Source organism: Myiozetetes cayanensis, unplaced genomic scaffold (genome assembly GCF_022539395.1).
Source record: "Myiozetetes cayanensis isolate MyiCay16 unplaced genomic scaffold, myiCay2020 scf12, whole genome shotgun sequence".
Taxonomy (NCBI): domain Eukaryota; kingdom Metazoa; phylum Chordata; class Aves; order Passeriformes; family Tyrannidae; genus Myiozetetes; species Myiozetetes cayanensis.
Window position 1 is genome coordinate 21,129,822 of NW_026086826.1, and position 24,816 is coordinate 21,154,637.

The 24,816-nt window shown below is 41.0% G+C and overlaps 1 protein-coding gene across 2 annotated transcripts; it reads right to left on the reverse strand.

Annotated features, from left to right (window-relative positions):
• Window positions 1-219: 219 nt before the first annotated feature.
• On the reverse strand, window positions 220-24,230 carry WDR47 (WD repeat domain 47). 2 transcript variants are annotated; one of them, XM_050307096.1, is made up of 16 exons: window positions 24,070-24,088; window positions 22,932-23,060; window positions 18,703-18,869; window positions 17,098-17,181; window positions 16,469-16,553; window positions 13,999-14,801; window positions 11,478-11,601; window positions 9,351-9,529; window positions 8,982-9,239; window positions 8,508-8,586; window positions 7,135-7,292; window positions 4,039-4,208; window positions 3,638-3,808; window positions 3,102-3,233; window positions 2,274-2,492; window positions 220-1,612 (listed from the first exon to the last, which is right to left on the reverse strand). In XM_050307096.1, the coding sequence occupies exons 2-16, from the start codon at window positions 23,046-23,048 to the stop codon at window positions 1,470-1,472; spliced, it is 2,889 nt and encodes a 962-aa protein (XP_050163053.1). In that variant the 5' UTR covers window positions 23,049-23,060; window positions 24,070-24,088; the 3' UTR covers window positions 220-1,469. The 2 variants fall into 2 exon arrangements, with proteins under 2 accessions (XP_050163053.1, XP_050163054.1); XM_050307097.1 differs by lacking the exon at window positions 22,932-23,060 and having other exon boundaries at window positions 24,070-24,230.
• Window positions 24,231-24,816: the final 586 nt, after the last annotated feature.

Below are 24,816 nucleotides of genomic sequence, written 5' to 3' on the forward strand. Positions count from 1 at the left end.
TTTCCTCCAAAGCAGCATTATGTATCAAATACAGAAAAATAAACAAGATCTGTCAGCTGTATTATTATCACACTGAAAATTCAGATAGAGGGAAGCAGTATCAAAACTCTTGAGTATTTTACAGTTCTGGCCTATTAAGTCATATGTCTAACTCTGTATCACAGATTATTTGCATCAAATAATTATGAACTAAGAATCCAAAATAACAGACAAAATGGATGCAGGTGTTGGAGGTCTTTATTGAGATTATAGCACAGATACACTTCTATATTTACCTTTCCACTTTTATACAATAGTTAAAAATGCTTGCTACAGTGCACATATAATTTAGTAACCAAGAGAATCCAAAACTTAACTGCAGTTCAAATAAATAAATAACCAAAAGTTTAAGGTTTATATTTTAAAAAGTAAAAGGAACTGTACAATATGAAAATATAACAATACATAAACATTAGAATCTAAAGTTTTGTAGAAGTAAAACTGCAGTTTCCCATACATAAACAGTGCAAGAAATAAAATTCAGATAAGCTTCTGAACTGGGAATTTAAACAATTCTTAAATTATCATGCAGACATAGCATTTTAAGCCATGCTGGTTTCTATTATAGCATTAATGGTATCCCTTTTATTTGAAAAATTGATAGCCATTAAGCTCACTGTGACAACTGCTGCCAATCCACTCTTTTCTACAGTACGTTATACACAGAGGTATTCTGTTGCATTCAAAAAGTAAAATATTACATGTTTCTACTGAAAAAAGTCAATATTTTACTTTTTCCCCCTCCAACATGTTAGCTTGTTCAAAACAATGTCATGTAGTAAAAACAGCAACATTTTTCCCAGGTTAAATGAAAAGAAAGAAAAAACCCCACACTATATAATGGACCATAACCAAGATGTGGTTACTGCCTAGCCAGCCTTTAAAGTTCAGATGTTTTTACTAAAAACATTGAAATTGTGGAGATGTTATGAAGTTTGATCTCTTGTTGAGGAGTGATGAATACAATAAACCTGAAAAAAGTGGAAGTTTTACGTGTGTGTGTGTGTGTGTGTAACTAGTTACATACAGACTTGATTAAAGTGTTGTTCAACTTAAGTTCTATACAAAATTCTCATCGAGGCAAAGACCAAGGAATGCAATTAATACCAAACTGTAAACACATCATTCATGTTATTCTGAGTGCACATCAACAACGTAAGAGTTCTCCTCATAGACTTTGGCAACAAGACTACAATAGGTCACAGCAGCATGAGTTCAACATGGAAGACTGGAAGCACTGCAAAAGAATATACTAAAAACACCAAGACCTCCTAGAAACCAGAAAAATCAGTGACAAGTGCCCCTCTTCTTGATAAGACACTCTCCTGCTCAACTGCTGCTCTCAATGCCTCATTATTATTACTTGTTTGGACAGTTCTGTAGTCTCAGGTGTCTGTGCTTTAGCTGCATAGGTTGCCTTTGTTTGCACTCTAACCATTGTAGGTCCAAAGCGTTACAGTCCTGTCTGCAGATGACGACAAGAAGGAAAGATCTTGTGTGTGCCATCTGCACTGGATAACTTTGTCCTTGTGCTCTCCTACCACCATCAGAGGAAGCTGCTTCGTGAGGTCCCCTGTGGCAGAGGAACAGAAATCATTAGTCATTTCATGAATTTATACCCCAGCTCTTGTTTTTTGCACTTTTTTTGGTGGGTTTTTCTTACCTGGTTGTTTAGTGAAGCTCACGTGTGTATTTTGTCTTATGAAGAACATGACACACACCCCCCCTTTCACATACACACAGCATAATACAGGCCCCAGTGTTTCAGTTTTCACGTGTTACTGGACACAGTACAACTTAAAAAGGCAGACCTTGTTTTCACAAAAGGTGATTAAAATTTAATGGCCCAAGAAAATCAAGTTCAATTAGATATACCCAACATCTTCTCTCTTCTTAACTCTTTCCAATAAAAATAAAAATTATATACTTTTTTTAAAAAAGTGTCAATTTTATGAATGCTACCTGAAAGCAATGGCCATCTCACTAGGCAACAGTGTTAATTTTTTTTACTGTACAGAGACCGTCATCCCCAAACAAGATTTAGGTTGCACTTTTAGCAACACAACGAGCCAATTGCCAACAGACACAGTCACACATATACACGTCAAACCCTTCAAAGCTCTACCGTTTTTCTCCCCTTTTAACGTAAAACCTGATCTCTGAACTAAGATCTCGACTTCAACATTAAAAGCACCAAATGGAAAAGGAGCCTGTGATCCTTTGCAGCTCTTTACCTTGCAAGTCTGTCACCTTGATCTTCATATCGTAGGAGCCGGTGAGCAGGTAGTGAGCCCCCGGGGAGAAGCGGACGGAGCGGACGTCGCTGGAGTGGGGGTGGTAGCTCTGCACCATGCGGCCCCCCCGGATGTCGTACAGCATGCAGCTCGAGTCCTCCTGGCCTGTGGCCAGCAGCCGCCCGCTGGGATCAACAGCTACTGAGGCTACAGCACTGCCTGCAGGGGGAGGAAAACCCACACGGTCACACCTTACAGTTCTGTGCACCTGTGCAAATGGCCGACTTCTTTTAAACTAGAATATACACTGCAAAAGAATACTGAATGCTGGCCTTAAATTTAAGGTGACCATACACAGCTACTGTTACCTTAGAATAACAACATTTTTGTGTTCTGGCACTGAAAACTCTGCAGCCAGGTCACACTGGAATTGTAGCAAAGACACTATTGGAGCCTCACTGAGAAAAAGTGTCTGTTCCATCACAGGAAACAAAGTCACTCTTTATGTAATAATGTGGAATACTGCAAGGAATTCATTCACCCTGGCCCTAATGTCTCAAGAATTTCAGTTATCACGTTTTATCTGAACGTACTTGGCAGTGTCTGTTTGGAAGTTACAGGTAGAAACACTACTCAACTTCTGAAAGGAAATGTTACTTTAAAAACAAACACACAAAACACAGGTAAAGATTCCTCACAGCTTCTTTCTTTTAAAGCCAAGCCTCCAGCGTGTGGCAAACCTCCCCCTTACATTCTGCCTATATTACCTTGACTCTTCAAAGTCTATTTTTATGCAAGAATGTTCAGAAGCATGAGAGCAACTCTTGCCTGTTCCATGAAACGTTGTTCCCACAACACGAACACAGCTTGGCACTCTCAAATCCCAAAATCTTACAGTCTTGTCTTGGGATCCAGATGCAATCATCCAGCCACTCCATGTATAAAGTGCTAAAATATGACCTGTGAACAAGAAGACTTCTTAGTTTGATTAACCATCATTAATCAAACACTGAAACACCACAGTTCAGATTATGTTTTTGCTTTCACAGATTCAACTATCCTGTGGGAAAGCTGCATGTTGCATGATCTAATCTAACACACCAGTGTAAGGCAATACCCAGCTCTGCATCTCCTCTGGAACGAGGTGTGTGCTCTATCCATTAAATTAACAGCCAACATATGTAAAAACAAACACTCCCCACCACACCCTCAGAATACCCCAAGAGCAATCTGGAGAGGAAAAAAAAAATCTTGCTAGAAAGAAGAAGACAAAGAATTCAAAAAACAACCCCAAAACAACCCAACAACTTTATTAGAACCTCGTACAGGCTTAGGAAGTGTGAGAGAAGCCACAATACACATACCAGTGTGCCCGCTCAGGGCATGCAGGCCTTGTCCTCGCTGACAATCTGTTGTGTAAATATTGCAGTCCCCTGCTCCAGCACTTATTAAAATAGCACCACCACTTTCTGGGCCTTCCATGAAAGCGAGGTCCCTGATTGTCCCATCGTGCATGCTGAATTCCAAATCTGGTCCTAAAATCATTTAAAAATCGAGGGACAAAATAAGGCATACTTTGTTTGTTAGTGCTGCACCTTTTAAAGCAGCTACAGTGATAAAGCAGAATACTTTAGGCAAGGCTGGGTATGCTACCAGGTACAAATATTGCTGTGCACTTTCTATAGAACACAATATTTCACTTACTAAAGTTTAAATAATGGACAAATAATTGAAAATAAACTCTTTAAGTACGGACACACAGTACCTGTTGCATTACAAGTTTCTGCATTAAAAGGCAGTACTTTCACATATTTGTCATTAGAACCAGTAGCTAACAGCTGTCCACAGGGACTCCAGGCCACACAGTAGATTGATCCTTTATGATGCTTATTCCTTTTGAAGCGAACTACAGGTTGTTTAGGAGTATTATAAGCACTGGTAAAACAAACAAACAAACAAACAAAACAAAACATCAGATATCCTTTTATTTCTAAGGAAAACAAAGTGTTTTAAAATGAAAACACTGTTTTTTATTATTTTGAGTAACATGAAATTCATGAGTGCTTGCATTGAAACATATAGATGTAAACTAAGAGAAAAGGATCATCTCCATCTCATTTTCTCAGTTTTTCCTCATCTTTATTTGTGATTAAACATGCAAAAAGGACTTAGGCAGTCCATTCATCTGTTGGGGGTTGATACAGATAAAATACAGTAATTACTAGCTATAGTACAATGAAACCTTATCCCCAGAGTCCCAAAGTGGTGTGATTTTTCTTTACATCTTTCATACTCCAACATCTTGATTCTATAGTCACTTTTGAATACCCTTGAGTTCAATTAAGCAACAGCAGGCCAAGAAAATTCATAATGCACACACTGTCTGTGGTAACACCAGCACAGCTGGCATGGCTAAAGGCTGGCTCTGGAACTCAACTATCTGCAGATTGGACAAATGAAAATTCCTGAAAAAAGAAGAAAGCAGGAGCCTGTGCAACCTCTGTGTATGTGCATGGGAAGGTGTTTCTCTTCCAGCTTCCCACTCAGCAGACTTAACCCCGAACTGAGGGCTGTGTTTGGTATGACAGCTTAATTATAAGCCATATAGCAGGTTCCATATAATTGTGTTTGGGGCTGTTGTTGTGCCTACTCGTACTGCAACAATAAAAACTGAAGCCTCCTGTTTTATCCAAAGAGTTGTTATCTACGCCATTCTTGCTGTCAGAATAAGTGGGACATCAAGCACTTAAAGTGGTTAAAGGATCACAAAAATGCTTCTGTTGTCCCTGCCTGATATGACAAAGAAAAATGTTGCCCTAAGTCAAGAACTGTCTCCTTTTTGGCCATTAAATAAAAATAACCGAAAAACATACAACAAAAGAAAAACTCATTGATGTTCATCATGAGCTGTACATTGGATATTCTTTGTTGAATAAAGTGACTCTAAGAGCTTCACGTCTCTACTAGAAAATTGAATACAGCAGCCTGTGCCAGAAAGACACACACACCCCATTCTACGTCAGTGCAAGAATCTTCACACCATCTAAACACACCATACATTCTTATTTCTAACACCACATCAGCTTTACACGTGGTTGAAGTAAAAGCAACAGTCCCACTGATGTACACTGCCTTGAGTTCAATCAATTACCTTCCTACAATGTTCTTTCTCTGCTCTCATAGCAGGAAGAAGTGCTTAGGATAAAGTACTGCAGTATCCACTTCCATCAATGTTCACTCCAGTAACATCAACAACAGAAATTCAACAAATTAAATCACTACTGAAAAAATTCAGAAACCATACTATAAATACCTGAAGAGGCAAGAGAAAAGACAGAAGACAATCACCCAAGTCTGTTGAAAAACTCTGGAGATAAACATGGCTTTAATAAAGAATACTCAACACTACATGGAAGCTCATTTTATTTTGTTGCCAGAGAGGAAATCCATGAGTCAGGATCACTTAGCACACTCCACAGCTTCCTAAGTGACCTAATGCCTTATCTTGCACTCCGAGTCTGGATCCATCACCTGCTAAGAGCTGACAATCACTGACTCTGTCAGGACACAGGAGCCATTACCCAGCTCAGAGACCACATGTTGCCAATCCACTGCATGGAAGCACTGGAATTATCTAAGCGACATCTGCAGATCTGTAATGTGTATCTATCAGTGTTTAATCTCAAATATGTAGGGAAAAACCCCATACTACTATTATACCTTTAGAGAAAGGAAAAAAACCCAAAACAAGTCCAAACCAACCTGTCCTGAATCATACATTGGTTTGAAGGACAATTTAAACAACTTTAAAAAGGCTTCTAAGAACAGCTGTTCTACACAATTGTAGCTTTTCAAAAAGCACAAATAATTTGGAATGCATGTCTGGACTCATGTTGTTACAAGGATTAGAGTATCTAGAAGATAATTTAATCTCTCTGCTGACATCCCATGATTTTAGGCAAACTGTAAGCACAGTCAAAGACAACAGTAAAGAGGAAGAATTACAAGTTCAGAATTAAGGAAATGTCAGTATTCCTTTCATGTCCAGATGCAGCATGTCACTTGTCACATCAGGTGGTGCACTGCAACTAGAGACCAAGGCTGCAGAGTCCCTCTAACCCTTCCCAGTGGTCTCAACAAGCAGCTGTGCAGGATCAGATCACAGTTACTCCATAAAGCAGCACCCATTCCACTGCAAACACTTTGCACTGTTTACCAGTCAAGAGGAAGCTGTCTGGGCTTCAAGCTCAGCAAGTTGGCTTTGCACTGGGTATCAGAGAAGTCTTTTTTTTTATGTTGTTGTGTCATACATTGCCAATAAATACTTTGGAATGAAACTTCAAAGTCTACCTTACTGACAGTAAGGTAGGAACCAGTATACCTATAAAAGAATGTTTATAGTAATAATGGGCCACTAGAAAGGCTCTGGCAAGTTTTGCTCTAAAACTTTGAGAAGATACTGCTTTCTCAACTGTTAAGTCTGTCCTCCTGACAGAAACTGCATCTCGTGAAGCCCAACTTGTGCTGGCTTGGGAAGTGACACATGCTTTCTCCCACTGTTACAGCTGGAATATCAAAACAAGAAGCCATCACAGTAAACACAGAAAAGCCCACCTGCTGAGGCAAATCCAACCCTTTTTATGTGATATCGTGGCAGTGCATCTTGCCAGTAATGAAAGAGAACAAACAAGTAGCCCACAAATATACAAATGCTTCAGCAGATCATCTAATTTTGTTTGGCAGTTCAGGTTTCCAAGGAGAGCAGTGCTCTATTTATGACAATAAAATAAAGGTATGGAAAGTACAGGTATGAGGAGAAAGAAGGGTTATGATACAGAAATGATTGCAGAAGCTTTCTTACCTTGGGTCAATTACTTCTGGATAGGCACAAACTCTCAAAGTTTTCGAGTTGGAGCCAACAGCATATAAACTCCCACTGGGATGAAAGGCTACAGCTCTGACAGCTTGGGTGTCTTCTAGAGTATTAATGCAAATGAACTGCTTTTTTGATTTGTCATCCTGTAGAAGGGTAACAGTCAAATTAGGTTCTTCAGTGTAAAACTGGACATTTACAAGTGGATGTGACTGCTTTGTGGAGTAAAGCAAAGCTACTGAACCAAAGCATTAATAAGTAGCATCATACCAGGCTGAACTATTCAGAGTACAGATTTGCAAAACAATGTCTGCTCCAGGTCCAAGAGCATACTCAGACAAGTTCTTTTCTTCAACTCACTTTTACAGCTAACATTAGATTATCATTTCTCATTCTCCCTCCAGACTTCCACCCATTTTTTGTTCTTCTAAACCGCCCATTTCAGATGCACTATACTACACTTCATTTTTGTGTAAACACATTTGATCTGTGTGAAACTTGCAAGGGGAACAAAGCTGCATTTTTACTGAAAACAGTCCAAGTCATAAACACAGTTTCTAAAACAAATATAATACTAAACAGAATCAGATTTTCACCCCATATATAACAGTTATCATTAAATTATATTAAGTTTAATTACATCATCCTCCTGGTGACCTCATCACCACCTTTCTAAGATTATGATTTTTATGTATCTGATGCAGGAACTTTGGAATGTATTGTGGTTGTTTCCCTGCTAACTATTTCCCTGGCTTTTCAAACCACACTGAGTGGAGTCCAACAATCAAAGTTTCAACTTGGAAAATACAAAACAATGGTTGTAAATGACATCCCACTGGAACCTCTGTTGTACAAGGAGAAGCTGAGAGAGCTGGCACTGTTTGGCCTTGAGGTCAACAGGGCTTTTCAGAGTGTGACTGTGTACATCTCACCAGTGTATATAAATATGTGATGGGAGGAGTAAAGATGGAGCAAGACTCGTCCCAGTGGCACCCAGTGAAAGGACAGGAGGCAATGGACAAAAATAATATATAGCAAATTCCACTTCAACATTTTTTTGTCTGTTTAAAAACAGTACGAGGGCGGTCAGACATGGAAATGAGGTAGTCCACAAAGGTTGTGGAACATCCTCCATCCTTAGAGAGACTCAAAACCCAAGCAACCTGCTCCCACTAACCCTCTTTTGAGCAGTGGGTTTGGATTCAGTCTCCAGATGTTCCTTCCAACGTCAACGTTTCTGTGATTCTGCAGGTACTGCACTAACCAACATTCATTCCTATTAACACTAAGAGATGTCACATACTCAGGATTAAATACCAAATCTTTTGATAACACAAATTGTAAACAATAAGAAAACTCACCTCATCACCTCTTGTCCTCGCTAAATTCCCCAAAGACTCTTCCAACTGCGGCTGAATGACAGCATGTTCCGACACACTGCTGTGATTTGGTGAAGAGTTTAAATTCACAACAAGACAAAAAAACAAGAGCAAAGACAGATTTGTTGGTATGTGCTTTCTGGACTAAAGTTACAGTCTCAGTCAATCATTCTCAGAACAGACTGAGGACAAGTGTTATGTGTGTCTCATTCACTACCATTAAACTATTGTTTTTACGAGGGCTGCTCTTTGTGCAGCAACTCCAAGCACTGAACAAGTGAAGGCAAGTTAAAAATTTTTCATTCCATAACATACATATGTATATATGTATATATGCATACACACAAACACACACACAGAGGTGGAAAAATGACTGTTTCTTTCGGGTCAGCACGACCATTTAGTTAACAGAGGAAATTCAGTTCCCAATCTCTGCCCTGCTCTCAGATAAATTACCTTTGGATCCCCTGTACAGGTGACTCTTCAGGAAAGGGTATCTGATTGGCTGGTCCACACTTTCGAGGAGTGCTTGTATTAACACTGGGGCTGTCAGTTGCTATCCTCTGACCACCATCCGAGGGGGGTGATGTGAAGTTACTGGCTGGATTGGTAGATGCATTCCCTTTGCTCCCATTACATTGCTGGCTAAGTGCTTGCACATCATTTCCAAGGTTGTCCATACCCATATTTAATTCTCCTAGTTTCTGGATAGATCTAATAACAAAAGACAAGAGATAAAAAAAAAAAGACCATCAAACCAGGTTATTATGAGGACTTAAGAAGAGATATGAGTGGGTAGAAGGAGAATCAACAAACACCCTCAACCTGTTAAGAAACTGTTCAGTGAGATTCTGTTGCTGGTCAGCTCCATCTTCTTGATTCACTCCTCCTTCTAACAACATTTGCTGGTACAACTGTCGCTGCTGTTCCTTCTGTTCTAAGTGCTGCTGGTAACGTAGTCTTTGTCTGTAATATTCCTGAAACTGCTCTGTTGAATCACGAAGCTAAAAAGAAACGAGAATCACCCATGAAAATTAAACAGTTAATTTTGGTATTTAACCTAAATATTTTCTTTCTGATTCATTATTTCAACACAGGCATCAAAAGGCCAGGAGATTCTCCTCCAAGGAGTAATGATTTAATTCTTTCTTAAAACCAGACATAATTTACATATTAAAAAAATCAACCACTGCCAGCCTATGCTATTCATGGTTGAAGCAGTTCTGCCGTAATTCTGAAGGAGACTGCTCTTTCCCACAAAAATTCCAAAGTATTACTTAAGATCAAAACAAATGAATGATTTAAAACTGAAAATAAAAATCAGAAAACAACATAAGCTACATTCCAAATTCCAAGTCACACTTTCATTACAAATTTAGTATTTTCTGCCACACTGACACCTCCCTGCCATCAGTCTGCAGAGCCAATCTCCCTCTCCCAGTAGCCAATTCTCAAGTGGTCTATCCAAGCATTACATCTTACTTTTGAAATTGGTGCTCTGTTCTAACTTAAAAATTCTGTACTTTCTGGGTCAAACACAAACACCTGAACTTGCTTTCTCCTGGTCCCCTCTCCTTTACATTCTGTCCTTAGCTCCCACACTGCCAGCTGCCCAGGACTTGCTGCCTCCTGCATTCCCCAATCCTCATTTTCTGTGTCACTAGTTCCAAATGCCAACAGCTGAGGGCAAGATAAAAACAGACAAAAAGAAAACCAAAAGCACTTTAGTCCAAGGCCAGATTATCCACACAGAACTGCCCTACATTTTCTAAAAAAACCCTTACCTGTGTATTTAGAAAAGTAATAGGGGAAAAAATAGTAAAAGAAAAAAAACCTTGCTGGGTTTTTTGTTTTCAAAAGTGACAGCTTTGTCATCTATGAATTTAGGTTGTATAAGGACATCCTGATAACTCTACATTAGTTCAGACAATTCATGCATGATCTGTCCTTTTAACTGTGAGCCTTTGCATTTCCTCTAATTAACAACACTTGCAGTATGATTTTTTGTTCTCTGACACAATTTTCTGATTTATAATGGATTTTCTAGTGTTGTTGTACCTGCAAAGTATTTATCACCTTAGGTTTCCCATGGTGAATACTTGCAGTTCAGAAACCCCAAAGGAGTCACCAGACATCTAGAAAGCATTTATTCAACATATTTGAAATTTGTGAACTGTTCCCCAGTCTCTGGGTTATAATCCTTCGAGCCAACAGGTACATTCTTGTCAATATTTCTTTCCATGACTGATACTTGTTCATTACAATTGGATTCAATCCTTTGATCTTTCAGATTCCATGCCACTACTACCCAAACTAACATGCAAACCTAAAATATGTTGCCCAGAAGCTCTAATCTATAAACTCTGGTTTCTAAATCAATCTCTACAGGAACACTGCAAAAATAAAGCAATGAAAAGAAACGTAAATTAATTTTTTATACAGAAATTATTTCTTACAATTTCTTCCCGCTATGATGTGGGAAACCAAAACAAGGTGAAGCTGGACTGGGTACTACATTCTTTTCTACTTGTGTGTAATAGGCTGGCCAACATCTTCACCACAGCATCTCCTGTCCTCATTCTCTCCTACAAATTCTGCATCTGCTCTTCCCTCCCTCCTGAGGTGAGTACAAAACACTGTTGCAGCAGAGAAGCACTCCAGGTCCTTCAGGGGAGCCAAGTTTAGCTCCACTGCCGACGTGACAAGGCAGACTCATCAGCTGCATTACAAACTCAGATAACAGCAGAACTCCATACAATGTGTGTGTGGGGGGGAGAATAAAAAAAGGAGTTTCTTACACAAGATGCAATATGGTATTTTTACTATAGTAAAAACAAAGACTCAAAGCAAGCCATTGTCATGCATGAAGTTCTCCACACAAAGGCAAATCATTATGAAGCGATCAGAACTGAGCTCAAAGGGCCTCATTATTTTTAAACAAACATCCACTACCTCATTTTTCTCTGGTTTGGCTGATCCCTGACTCTGTGCTGCATTGAGGGGTTCATTTTCTGGAGCTGAACCTTGGCACAAAGCCTCACTGCCGATGGGACGCTGTTGCTCCACAGGAGTATCACTTCTCGCAGCAACATGGAAAAGAAGAGAAGCTTAACTGAGAAAAATTAAGAGTAGAAAAATCAAGTAGAGAAAGATAACATTCTAGAGTAAAATCTGATGACAACAGTGTGCAAACTATTTAAGTCACATATAACACACAACAACTGCTTTGGAAGAAGATGCCATTTGTGAGGGGTTACACTAAAAATGAAACTCCCAACAAACAAAAAAGCACAGCCATTGTGCTTTTTCCCTGCATTTTCCAGAAAGCCTTACCACCATGACATATGCAAACTCCCTATTTTCCATCCCTACACTCGAATTACATAGCTTTTAACTAACAAGTTATTTGAGATCTCCCATTTTCAAAGCAATTATGTGCATAAAATATATCTCATATACTATGTGACTTTAATTACCATTAGCAATCTAAACTTAAACTATGTTTAACATCCATCAGCTTGAACACTCCCGAAAGTGCAAGACAGAAAATTGTTTGTATCAGTTTTATTATTCCTGTACTTTCAGTATTTCTGCATGGCACTCTTTCCAAAATGGTTTGGCCATCAGTAAATGTGCAGAACACACATAGCCAGTGACTTGGAACAAAGCTCATAATGAAGTTATTTTAAACTTTTTGGGCACCTCTGTACAACAACAAAAGTAGCTCAGCTGAGTGAAAGGCAATTTCTTGATGAACACAACTTGTAAGAAGAGAAATATCATATTTCTGTCATGTGCAAGAGGAAGCAAAGGCCATATTTACGTAAAGCTCAGCTCCCACCCTTGCAAATGTTGCCATTTCAGTTGGACACTTGATCTGAAGTTGGATTTTCTTCTGAGAAATGTGATACCTTCTTGAAAACTATGGGTCTGGCCCTATAACCTAATATATCCCTTGAAGGTTAGAATTATTAATGAAATAAACACGTTAAAAATGATAAACTTCATTTAACATCATGTAAGGCCTACATAAAGAAGAACTGCAGCAATTCACCACCTTATTTAGCCCACAGGATAACACTATTTGTACAGAATTATTCTAGTACTCTTAATACTGAAAAGGGAAGCAAAGTCCTCTCAGGAATCAGTTTTAACATTGAACCCTGGGCTACACACACAGATGTTAAGGTTTTATACACATCAGTTAAATTGGAGGATTCACAATTGATTAGTATAATCAGGAGGTACACTTTGTAAAAATGCAACACCAGGGATACTTCCACAACAGCTATCCACAAAAACTCCATTTGTGAAGAGGCTGGTAAACCCAAAGATTTTAATCAAACAAAATATGTCCTTTCAAGTTAAGCATTAAGATAAATATTAAAATACACATTACTGTAAGTATTTCCATCATCATTGGTGAACTGACATCAGTTTGATAGTGTTTGGTCCCTTTTTATTGAGTTTAATTACAGCTGCTCTTTACCATGACACAATACACAGAATATTGCTGCAAGGCAAAACTAACAGACACCAGCTGCAGTCAGCACTGACCACCCCAGCTCTGAAAGTGTCTCCTGCTGGCCACTGCACCCTAGTGCAGGGCTAGCTACCCATCTGCTCCTCTAAAAACACCTGGCAGCTGCTCTCTAGAGAAGCATGGATTTAACAGTTAGAAAGGGGCAGAACTGCTGATCAAAACAAAGGCCAGGCAAAAACATGATGTTAAACTCTCAACTGACAAGTACCACATCTCCTAGTTACCAGGAAATTTCTCTCAGAAGGTAAAAAAAGCACAAAACTTTGATGCAATTGTTAAAGAAGACAGTTTTGCAATCCACACTGCAATCAAGAACTTATTTAATAGCATCTAAGTCCAATACAAAAAGCATAATACATTCATCTGACTTCGATTTGGTTTAGAAAATATTAAATATTTAAGCTGAAATACCATTGTAACATTTTAAGTGATACAGGAATGCTACAATGAGAGCATATTATCATTTCCACTGACTTCACTGGGATATGCAAATTTTGCAAGTATAACTAATTATTTAAGATGTCAGGACTAAAATTTACAGAGACACAAGGATGGAAAGGAGAAAGATGACGGGAGTTACAGCTATTCCACTGTCTCTGTTTATTTATGTGGAATGAAAGAATTCAGTGATACTAAACATAAATCTTAGTTAGACTCTCTGATGTACTCAGAGCATACTGGTGCTCTGTGCTAGGATTTCAACTTAAAGTCCAGACTGAATCTATACAGCCCAAAACCAAATATGGAAATCTACTCAAATCATAAAAGCACAAGGAAGAAACCACCTTGGACAGTTTTACTTACAACAGAAATCAAACAACCAGACTATATTTCAATGTTACAATTATGTTCAGAGTTACAGTGCCAGTAAGAACACACTCCTATCAACAACAGAAGCCAAGGGAAAAACAGAGCTCTAGTTACACTTACCGCTCAGGTGACTCCTCAAAAATGCTGTGACACTCGGTATTCTCAAGCATGAGGCTCCTGCTGAGGTTCTGTACTCCAGGGTAATGAAAATTAGCAAAGGAGTGGGACATTGGAGAGGTTTTGGTGCCGAGGTCTGTGACCCGCTTATCGTGGTTTGTTAATCCGCAGGACAGCCCGTCCAAGGCAGGGTTTAAGGAGCGGGTCATGTAAGCGTCTGCTGACTGAGGCCTTCTCATGGGGGACGACGGGTAAGGAGAAAGTTTGCTGATGAGGGGTGTCAAAAGATCAGCATACGCAGCTTTTGTAGGCTTGAGGAGTTTATCAACGTGAATATTAAGCATCTTTTGTTCAAAAGCACAAGAAAACACGGTAGCTGGCAGGTTCTGCAGCCACGATAATAAGCTAAGGTCCAAGTCATCGCACCCATTGCCACACAAGAGATCGATGCCCAGCAACACTTCACTCTCTGTGATTTCTTCTCCTGTTGCTTTACTCTGACAGAATTCCACACAGCATTCATAAAGCAATCCCTTCATGACAAGCTGGAACAAGCGGTTGTTGCTCGCTTTGAAGCCGGCCTCGCTCAGCTTCCTGTCGGCTGGGATGAACTCCGCCACCATCACACAGGCTTCCTCAAAGCAGTGGACCCGGGCGGTGCTGGGATTCCAGTCCTTGAACTCGGCGTGGTTGGTCAGGCGGGGCAGTGTGAGCAGCAGGCAGAGTTTGCTGTAGTCTTCCTTGGAGGGACAATACTCCTCCAGCGCGTGCAGGCACTGCACTGCCTCCCGCATGGTGAACTCCAGCTACAGAAACACCAACATCAGCAGAGCCCTTTGCAGGGTGTGTTTCCACAACGAAACAGCTGAACTGGCAGTAGCAGAGTTTCCCTGCTCCAGTTCATTTATTACTATTACTGGTTATATTTTAATTAAAAAGTCATACAATACAGGGTCTGAAATTGCTGATGCAAATGCAGTTAAAACAGAGACAAATTCCTAGACGCTTTGACTTCCTAAAAAAACCCATCCAGTCCCACTTCCTACAGATTTATGGAGCATATTCATGTCACCACAGGTTTGACATGGACTTAAATTTTAAATCTGTAGCTGAACAGTTACAATCCTATTGAAGCACAGAAGGTTACTTCCATTCTCAAAGCCAGCTGACTTATTTTCCCCTTTTTTATTTCTGTGAGAAGCTACTGGCATACATTATAAAAGGCTTGTAGACTGCTCTAGTTTCCAGTGATTAGCAACTTTGAGTCAGCTTTTATACTGAGATTCTGCTTCTCAATCAAAGATGTTAGAACTATTCAAAGAGTTCTCAAAAGATAAGACCTCTAATATCAAGGGCTTTATTACAAAGCCTGTTGATAGTAAAGAACCACGTTATATACACAAAACTTGGCACTTTTTTTGGTTGCAAAGATTTTTTAAAAAGATAAACCCCCTCACTTATCCATGTTACCTAGATACTTCAGGACAGCAGCCTTTCATCCACAACATGCCAACCCATTTGGTAACAAAATAAGGAACATTAATATGATTTTTTCCCCTCTACTGCTGTCTGGTAACAGTATACAGATTGAGTGATTAAAGGAATAGACACTTTCCATTTACAACTATAAAGATGGAGTTTTAACTTTCTCTGTGCTGTCAAGAGAAAACCCTGCAGCACAATGTACATGTAATGGGACAGAGGATCAAAATCAATTCCGTTTGGAAAACAAAATCGATTACCTTAAAGCTACTGGCACTTTTCATTTTTAATTTAATAACATTTTAGTGTTAGAAATTTGGTATTACTGCATCCTCAAAACAAATGAGAAACTATAACTAATTTCACAATCTGCTAACCTTCTTTGCCAGTTTGAGTTAATGCCTCTTTCCATATTAAAAACTTAAGTCCACAGCTCCTTCTGTTGGCACATTTAACTGAAAGAGTCCTTTGTGAACACATCTGCTCTCTCAAAAAAAAACCCCAAACCAAAACAAACAAACCTACTCTGACCTTTCTCTCCAAAAGCAACAGAAATTAAGTTTAACATTCATTCAAATTGGAATCCTTTACCTGGCCCACATTATGAAAATAATTTTCTTCAGTTCTGAGGCTTGCTCCAGAATAATTTTGGGGGGTAAAAAAGAGAGAGAGAAAAAAAAGGAAAAAGTCTGGTACTTTAGCATAATGGCCTAAAGTAAATCTGAGATCAGGACCACAAACACAGCATATGGTCACTGATCTATGTTCCAAAGTTTCAAGCAACCCTTTTATATACAATTCTCTTTGAGACCTGGGAGCCACATTCACTTCCAAAGGACACCGATTATTTTTTCCAGTGCTTACGAAACCATTCAGTAACACCTAAAATTTGTGCATTTAATGCTGGGAGCTTCTGCTCTGCCTTTAATCAGAATATCCCTGGAAACTTCCTGACAACAAGAAAACTTCCCAACCCAGAGACAATTCTTACATGCTGAGGTTCATCTTCTGCTGACATCGCATTGTTTACACATAAGGCTTCCAAGAACTTCTGCTTCATTATAATGTATCGAAATCTGCAGGTGAGAAGTTAAATACTGTACATCTTGCTCTTGTAGGTAAACTTAATTTAAGAGACATGCAGGGTACTTCACAGCAAATTTTTGAATGAGGCATAGAAACTGCCACGACAAGGAACTCTGATCTCAAATTTTAACAAATTCGTAACCACAAGATTATTTTTTAACAGGAAATGCCTTTTTCCATTATTGCTTTCAGAGGTGTTCTATTAAAAATATTGGAAGGCTAGTGTGAAAAGTGTAGCAAAAGTACTTTTTTCTTAAATAGAAATATGACAGAGCAGCCATCTATTAAAAGCCAGTACAACCTGAACCATATTTCTTGTTGGCCAATGACACCTCATTACAGATTGTGTGCACGTACTTTAAGTTCAAGTTTAAAAACGCATGCACAAACCTTGTGAAGAGTACACAGGTTAGAAAAAGTAACCTCAAAAGTAAGGTGGAAAATTTAAAACTGCTGTTTTTATTGACAATAGTTAGAAATTCACGCATTTTCCACAACTCAAAAAACTGAACTCTGACATACGTTCTATTTTACCTTTTCTTGTCGAATTTTTCCATACATTCAAGAGGCTGAATGAATTGAAGAACCTCATCCCACTGACCATCAAGAATCAATTGCCTAGTAAAAGAAAGGATCATTCCTTGAATTTCAACAGACAAGAACAACTTTTTTCAAGTAAGAAGCTCATTTAAATACAAAACAGTAATTTAAATACATAAGTGATCAACCTGCTTTGAAAAGCTAATGCTGTGCAGAGACACCAAGATGACTGCCTGATGTGACATAGCAAGAGCAAAATCTTCTCAATATTTTTTAAAAATAGCTGTGTACTAGAAGGACAAATATGAATTATGTTTAAAGGCACATCAAAAAGGACAAAATGGTCCTGCTTTACCTGTAAATCTTACTTAAAAAAAAAGAATCTTACTTGTAGAACTTAAATAAAGATATTGATTCAATGAATACATCTCAAAGAATGGAACAGAACTTAAAAATTGGTCAATTTGAATTGTATAAATACTGCTGGGCCTATTTTATGAAGGGAGTGGGCAAACACAGAGCTCCCCTATTAACTGTGTAAGAGGAACAGCCTGGCAGGAGCGATGCCAGCACAAGAGCTCCAACTCCAAGATCAGTTCAGTTCATACCCTCATATCACACACAGAGCTCTCTATAAAAGGCCCAGACCTACAAGGAAGGGATGAGTTTCTCCAGCTGAGCTAAGAATGAAACGAACAAATTGCATTAGTAACTTCCATCTTTCTGTAATTCTTTCATTTCATTTTAGTCCAATGTTCATAATTTTAATCGAGAAGGGAAGCCAGGTGAGAAGTTTCGCTCAGTGATAAAATGTATTTTTAAATGTTTTAAGAACAGCTGGATAGATTATATTCTCATGCTTCAACAAAATTACTATGTACCTTTGGCATGAATTACAGGACAGCAATGCTGAAAACTAGTGTGCATCTACACTGATTATTTTTAAAAATATCGAGGGCAATATCCTGAATGGTAAATTGCACCAACTCTCATGCCTTGATGACAAAAGATACTCCTTTCACATTGTTAAACTTAAGATAAATCTAGGTATTATTCTGAAATGCAGAAAATATTTTTGGGGAAAAGCTTTGGAAACCACTCATCATTGATCTTAGCACTAGAACACTGTAAAAATATTTTAGTAGTCAATAAACTACATATTCAGGTCCACATGACCTGGTAAGCTGATAACACACCACAGATAAACAGCTCTTGCTTTCCCTTACTATTCCTGCTTATGGTCTTTCCCCAGCTTATCCTGCACTAACACTGGCACTTGTTAAGACTCCTTCCAAATTAAATTCATTGGTGTGCCAGAAAAATAACCAAGTTAAAATGAATGAACAAGCAACCAAAAAATTCTAACTCAGTGTATGCTGCTGATGCCCAGTCACTTAGTCCAAGTGGTTCATAGAAGGGTGCCACTAACTTAAGAGCTGGAACATATTCCAGGGTTGGTCCACAGAATGGGATCAGGAGGAAGCAGCATGGGGCATAAGTTAAGATCTCCCACTGAGTGGCACAGGGCTGCCCACTGAACCACAGTCCAACTCTGCTTTCATATACGTGGTATTTAAGCACCAGAAAAAGAAGTCCTACCTTAGAAAGAGCATATCATCTGAAAACAAGCCATTAATGACCCCACTTTCTTTCTCAAGTGCCAGCATACTGATATGAAGTTTCCTTGAGTTCAAAAAATCAAGTATTAGCTTAATTATTTCAGCTTCTTTAACGTTCACTGTTTCTTCAGCCGTCATGATGGCAGCCTAAAAGGAAAGAATTGGAGCTATGATCAGTATCTTACTTTATGCTTGATTAACAAATGTTGGCTACTAACAAAAACAAAAATACAGTTTTATGGAACAGAATGTAGTAGTGTTACAAAAATTAAATTACAAGATTGATTAATTGATTTTAAAAGGTTGACTATGAAGCCATAATTAAGACCTAACATTGCATCTGCAACTTTTTTATTTCTGCCCTATGCATATATAGGGCCCATATCAACAAATCTAACAAGAAATCAATCCTCTTGCAGTGTGAAAATATTGTGCTTACCAAGTCTGCAGTATGTAAAATTTTCCTTTCTGAAATGCAAGCAGCGCAGTTCAAAGAGCATACGAGTCAGTTACCACGTCATTATCTACAGATCTCGCATTCTAACACATGCAAAAGGCACTGCCATTAAAACTGCCTTCCCTCCCTACTTTTATTTTCAAGCAGCATATTGCAATTAAGCCAGGGCTCTCATTCTTCCTTCATAAGGATGCCTATTTCTGTCTACACCTTTCATGAAGCATCTAAAGCTGCAAACCCAAGAGGCCTGAGACAGCCTGCCCGCTGGCTGCCAACTCCTTCACTCACCTGCCTCCAGCTGCCCTTCCTGGCCCTTCCCTAGCACTCCTCGCTTCCTCACTGCCTTCGCTTTTCCACCAACTCCCATCAGGTGGCTCAGGGGTCTAAGGAGCTGTCCAGCCAGCAGAAAGGAAAAGCAGGATGATGCAGCAGGGGCCCTGGCAGCCAGCAGCCACCTCGTTTAAAGCTCCCAGAGGTACAAGGTCCGAGCTCCTTCGCAACATAATTCCTCAAAGGATATGAGCTGTAGCATGTACTCCTCTTAGGAAACCTAAATTAAATTCTGCCTCTGGCTGAATCTCGCCTGGGTACTTAAGTCTGACTTAAAGTAGAAGCTGCTGAACTTCCTTTTTCAAACTTCAAAAAGACTTTATAGTTGTAGCTCCTAAGCTGATCTTCTGTAAACGAGTATCAGTGATCCAAAAAACAAAGGGAGATGACCACACAGAGCAAGATGTCTACAGCAACAGGTTCTAGTTCCCAGCTTCTTCCTCTTACAAAGGGGAAAATAAAAGTATTTCTCAATTCCCTCATGCAATCATTCAGTTATGCAGAAATCTAGCAACTAGGATGCTCAAAGATAACCAGCTGTGGGCAATGCAGCTCCCAAGACAGACTTCAGATACTTCAATCCTAGAAAACTGAACTTAATCAGCTAGTTATCAATCTCATATTAGGGAAGGACACAGAGAAACTGGATAAGTTTGAATAAACCAAATAGAACACTCAGAGTATTCACATGAAATGAATTATTTACCGAAGAGGAGGGGAAGAGACAAATACTCCAGTGAAACTTCCCAGTGATCACCATAAACCACTGCTAGTGAACTTGAAAGGATACAAAAACTTAGGCATTAATAACATGGTTTTTTTGCATTATTGTCTAGACTCCCAATATTTCATCTTTCTCACAGTTCTATGACAACTTTTTTCCACGTAAATTTTTGCCAGAACACTTGAAGAGCAAAGCACTTGATGATAGCAGCATAGTTTATTTTGGAACAACAGAGACCTAGTTGTGCCAGATGAAATGGCCTAACTTCTTAAAATGGCTGGGTCTAATTCTCATTTTAGTCACAGAAGACTCCAATCACCAAGTATTTTGATGGGTCTCATGAAAGACACACCCAGAGACCACAAGCACACTCCTGACTAGTAAAGTCAGAGGGAAAAATTAAAGTCTGGCTTGCAGAAAGCTTTGCTGCCAGAAAGAAAGCTGGACCCACAAATCCAAATTCAGAACTTGTAGAAAGGTCCTTTCTTCCTTACATTTCAGCAATATTTCATCTTCCCCCTTTGGCAATTGGATATGGATTTTTGGTCCCAGAGAAAAATTTAACCCTACCCTTATACACTGAAGGGGGGCAGGGGGAGAAATCAACACAAATTAATCAGCAGTTTAGTATTGACATCTTAATTCACAACCTCACCTGAAGCATCTGCATTTCTCTTTTATTATGCTCTAATGGCACCAGTGGTTTTTACATAAACTAAATGAACCTCCTTGACAAAAGACAAAGTAAAACTTAGGCAAAGATATACTGATACTACCCATCACAAAACTACTAGAAAAAAAAATCAGACTAAGACTCCCTTTGAAGAAAGGTACACCAAGTCCAGCCTTCTTTTCAACTGGATTCAAGTTGAAATAGGAAGCCACCCCACACAGCTTCAAGCTTGTCTTAAAATTAATCATTCATATATTGTACTGGTACTGAGCATAAAACTTAGTACTTGCTAGATTTTACTTAATGTAGGTGTACTCTTAAGCATCTGCAAGCAGTCGTCCTCTACTTTCCTTTTTAGATTTCTAAAATAACAGGCTTGTCCTGAACATAAAGCCTTTAACAATTCTAACATTTAATTTCATTTACATAGACCAATTCAAAGAATGACTGCACCCTCCATATTTGATACAAGTAACAGCACTTCTGGGTACTGTAAAGAAAAATGTAATACAATACCCAGACCTAGTTTGGATACTGAACTCCTGAAACAGAGTTGAAGTACATGGATAAGCTCATACGTTAACAGTATTATGAAAATGTTTAGTGTGCATTTAGTGTCAGAGCAACACAAATAGCTAGAAAAGAACAGTAAACCCACTAGAGAAGATTTTCACATAATTGATGTTTTTTAGGCTGATGAGCTCAGGCTTCTCCTGTAAGCATTATGCTGTCAGAGTAATAAGCAGCCTTCTAACACTATCATGAAATCATAAATATACATAGGCTTACACATCACCCTCTATGAAATCTACCAGGTTTTCTGACATTCAGTGGTATGTCTGTATGTGTATAAATAAAAATAATAATAATTAAAAAGCAAAGAACAGCAGGGAAACTCAAGATTAGAGCTCAAGCTGCATCTTTGGTCCATCACACTGTATTGCTTTCTGCCAGCACATATGGCACATAACGTCACAATCTGATCAGCTCAAGCACTAATACTCAAGAATGACTGAGGCACAGCATTAGCTTGAGGTATAAATGCAAGCAAGTGAGAATTAGACCTTAATATTTCAGGTGCCTTCTACCAACTATATTTCTGCTGCAACCTTTTTATGCTATCCAGTCTTGGTAAAACACTTCTCCACACCTGTCCTCCCTCTTTCTTTCTCCTCTTCGCTCCCCCTTGTTCTGTATTTAAATTTGTTTTCCTACATCAAGAAAAACAGAAAACTTCTTGCCACAAACCTGGCACATCCTTTCTCTGTAGCTTCAATGGACAAGACACCCTTTAAAAATGCTCTTTGGAACACAAGACCACCTATTGCTAAATACTTCAGAGAGAGGCTTCAGTCTTGTTCTGCTCTTACTCATGTTTTAAGAATAGGCCAACAGCAAGAATCCCCTCATGCTATTGTAAGCATAGAAAACAATTCTTAAAAAAAATTAAAACACATTTATATCCACTTATACATTAAAATATACTATTTCAGGAAAATGTTTTTAAACTAGAAGCATCTAAACCAGTAATAAATACTTTTTCTCTTTTAGTTACCTTCCTTGGCAAAGATTTAAAATTCATATGCATTCACATAATGAAAATTTAAAGTAAAGTTTAATATTTCTGAACAAGTCAATAGTGAAATTCTACAATAAGCATTATTCCTATGTTATTTACTAATTAAAATAGATCACTTGCCAGTAGTATACAATATACATTTGGAAAACTAGCCAAGGAATATAAAATCTCTAACTACTCTCAAATACAAGAAAAAATATTGTAGTTCAAATTTTAAGCCTCATACTGTGAGAGCAGTGACACATTTATTAAAGTGAGACGTGAAGCCAAATTAGGAGCCTTGGTTCGCTGACTTCACTGACAGCTGCGATGCGTTACCCATCACCTCAGCATCCTGCTGAGCCATGTCACAGGAATCCCGAATGGGAGCAAGTCATACATATTTAAAAAGCTGGTTATTTTACATTAAGTTATTTCACCTTTTAATCCATCCCACAGCCACTTACATAGGACTCTTGTGCCTGCCCAGAGGCCACTCCGGAGTTCGGCCCACACAGAGCCCACGGGGGACTCGGGGCCCGGTGAGTCCCTACTGGCTCCATTTCTGATGTGCCCTCAATCATCTTCCAGTTCCGCTATATCAAAGGAATTTACAGAAAACAAACAAACAACACTATAGGCCAGATTTTGTTATCACAATTGATTCCCGCAGCAATCAGTGCCCTCGCTGACACCCATTTCACCCTAAGATGGCACAATCCATTTTCTCAAATGAACTGCATTGAGCATATTAAGCCCTCATAGAAACCCTTCGCCAAACTTTGCACTGCTGAACTCTGCGACTGAGACCTTTCCTACCCCAGTACACAGCAAATCGGTGTCCTCTTACACACCCGCCTTTCCTGCCTCACACGGATTTTTCACTGGCTTGCCCTCTCGTAATCCATTTTGCTACCCTGCTTAGATCAGCTGTTGCTCCAGAGCCACCCGGTAATCCTGGATCACTCCGGAGGTGACCGCAGAGCCCTCGGCACCCATCAGTCCCTGTTCCCACATGCACACGCCTCACCCAGCGCACTCCGCACCGCGAATGACAAAAAGGTGACATTAAATTATGCAATACTTCACGTTAGAGTGAAAACAGAAGGCAGGAAAAAAAAAATATAAAAAGCTCAAACAACTTCCAGAAACTAAGAACGAACGCATTTTGACAGCGATACCCTCACTTGCTCCAACGCGTTCTTCCTCTTCACGCAGGATTCCACCCAAAATCCAGCTCCGCCGGGCTCGGAGCAGCCGCCCCGGCGAACCGGCGCCGCGCCGAGCCCGCATCAGCATTTCGGGAACGTGAGCTCAGCACCGGGGCGGGCAGGGCCGCACGGCCCCGGCGCGGCTCCCGCGGCCGGCCCGGGCACAGGGCACACCCGCCGGGCCCCGGCCGCGCCGCCCGGCCCGGGGCACAACAAAGGGGCGGCGGCGCTCGGGCGGCGCCGGCAGCCGGGGCGATGCGCCCCTCGCGGGGGAAGCGGCGGCGGCCCCGCGCAGCCCCGGCGGGCAGCACCACCACCACCACCCACCTCCCGCCGCAGCCCCGCCCGCAGCCCCGCCGGGCCCCCGGCCCCCGCCCTGGGTCCCGCCGCTCACCTGCGGGGCCTCGCGGCCCGTTCGCGCCGGCACCGGCGGGGCGGGAGGGGAAGATGGCGGCGGGCGCGGCTGCGCGGCGGGCGGGACCGGCCCGGGGCCGGGGCCGGGGTCTGGCTGGTGCTGGTGCCGCTGCCGCTCCGCTCGGTGCCCGCCCGCACCGCTGCCCGCCCGGCGGCGCCCCCGGGCCCTCTGCGCCTCCGTGGGAAGCGAAAGGGGCGGGTCGGGGCCGCCCCGCCGCGGGGGCGGGAGCAACGGAGGCAGGGAGGGACAGATGGCGGCGGCGCTGCTGGGCGGGGCCGCTTTGTTCGCGGCGGGGCGAGCCCCGCCCGCCGGGCACGGCCGCGCCCCGGGCTGAGGCAGCCGGGCCGGGCAGGGCCGCAGTTGCCGCCCCGGAGAGAGCGGCTTCAGCGGCATCGTCCCTCCCCGCCGCGGCTGCTCCGTGCCCGTTCCGGCGGGGCTCCCGGCGGCCGGAACGCTCCCGGACAGCCCGGTGTCCCCGCACAAAGGACGGTCAGGCCCCGGGCCCCCCGAGCCGTCAGGGCACACACCGCTGTCACCGCTGTCACCGCTGTCACCGCTCCCCTCCGCTGCCCAGCGCTGCCCGCACACGAGCAGAGCAGCACTGGCACTGCCCCTCTGCCACCGCCCTGTGCCACCGCCCGGCTGCCTCGGCTCCTGCGGCGCAGGCTTACGGCTTGTTGGCAGCACCCTGAGCTACTGAGGGAGGTGCTGCTGCCGCGTTTCGGG

Bases quoted from the DNA above. Each gene is read 5' to 3' on its own strand.
- WDR47 (XM_050307096.1), bottom strand. From the start codon at position 23,048: ATGATTGAGGGCACATCAGAAATGGAGCCAGTAGGGACTCACCGGGCC. The intron at 16,554-17,097 runs GTAAAATAGAAC...TCTCACCTGCAG, and splicing joins GAAAAATTCGACAAGAAAAG to ATTTCGATACATTATAATGA. The intron at 9,240-9,350 runs GTTGAGGGTGTT...TTTTGTTATTAG, and splicing joins ACTGAACAGTTTCTTAACAG to ATCTATCCAGAAACTAGGAG.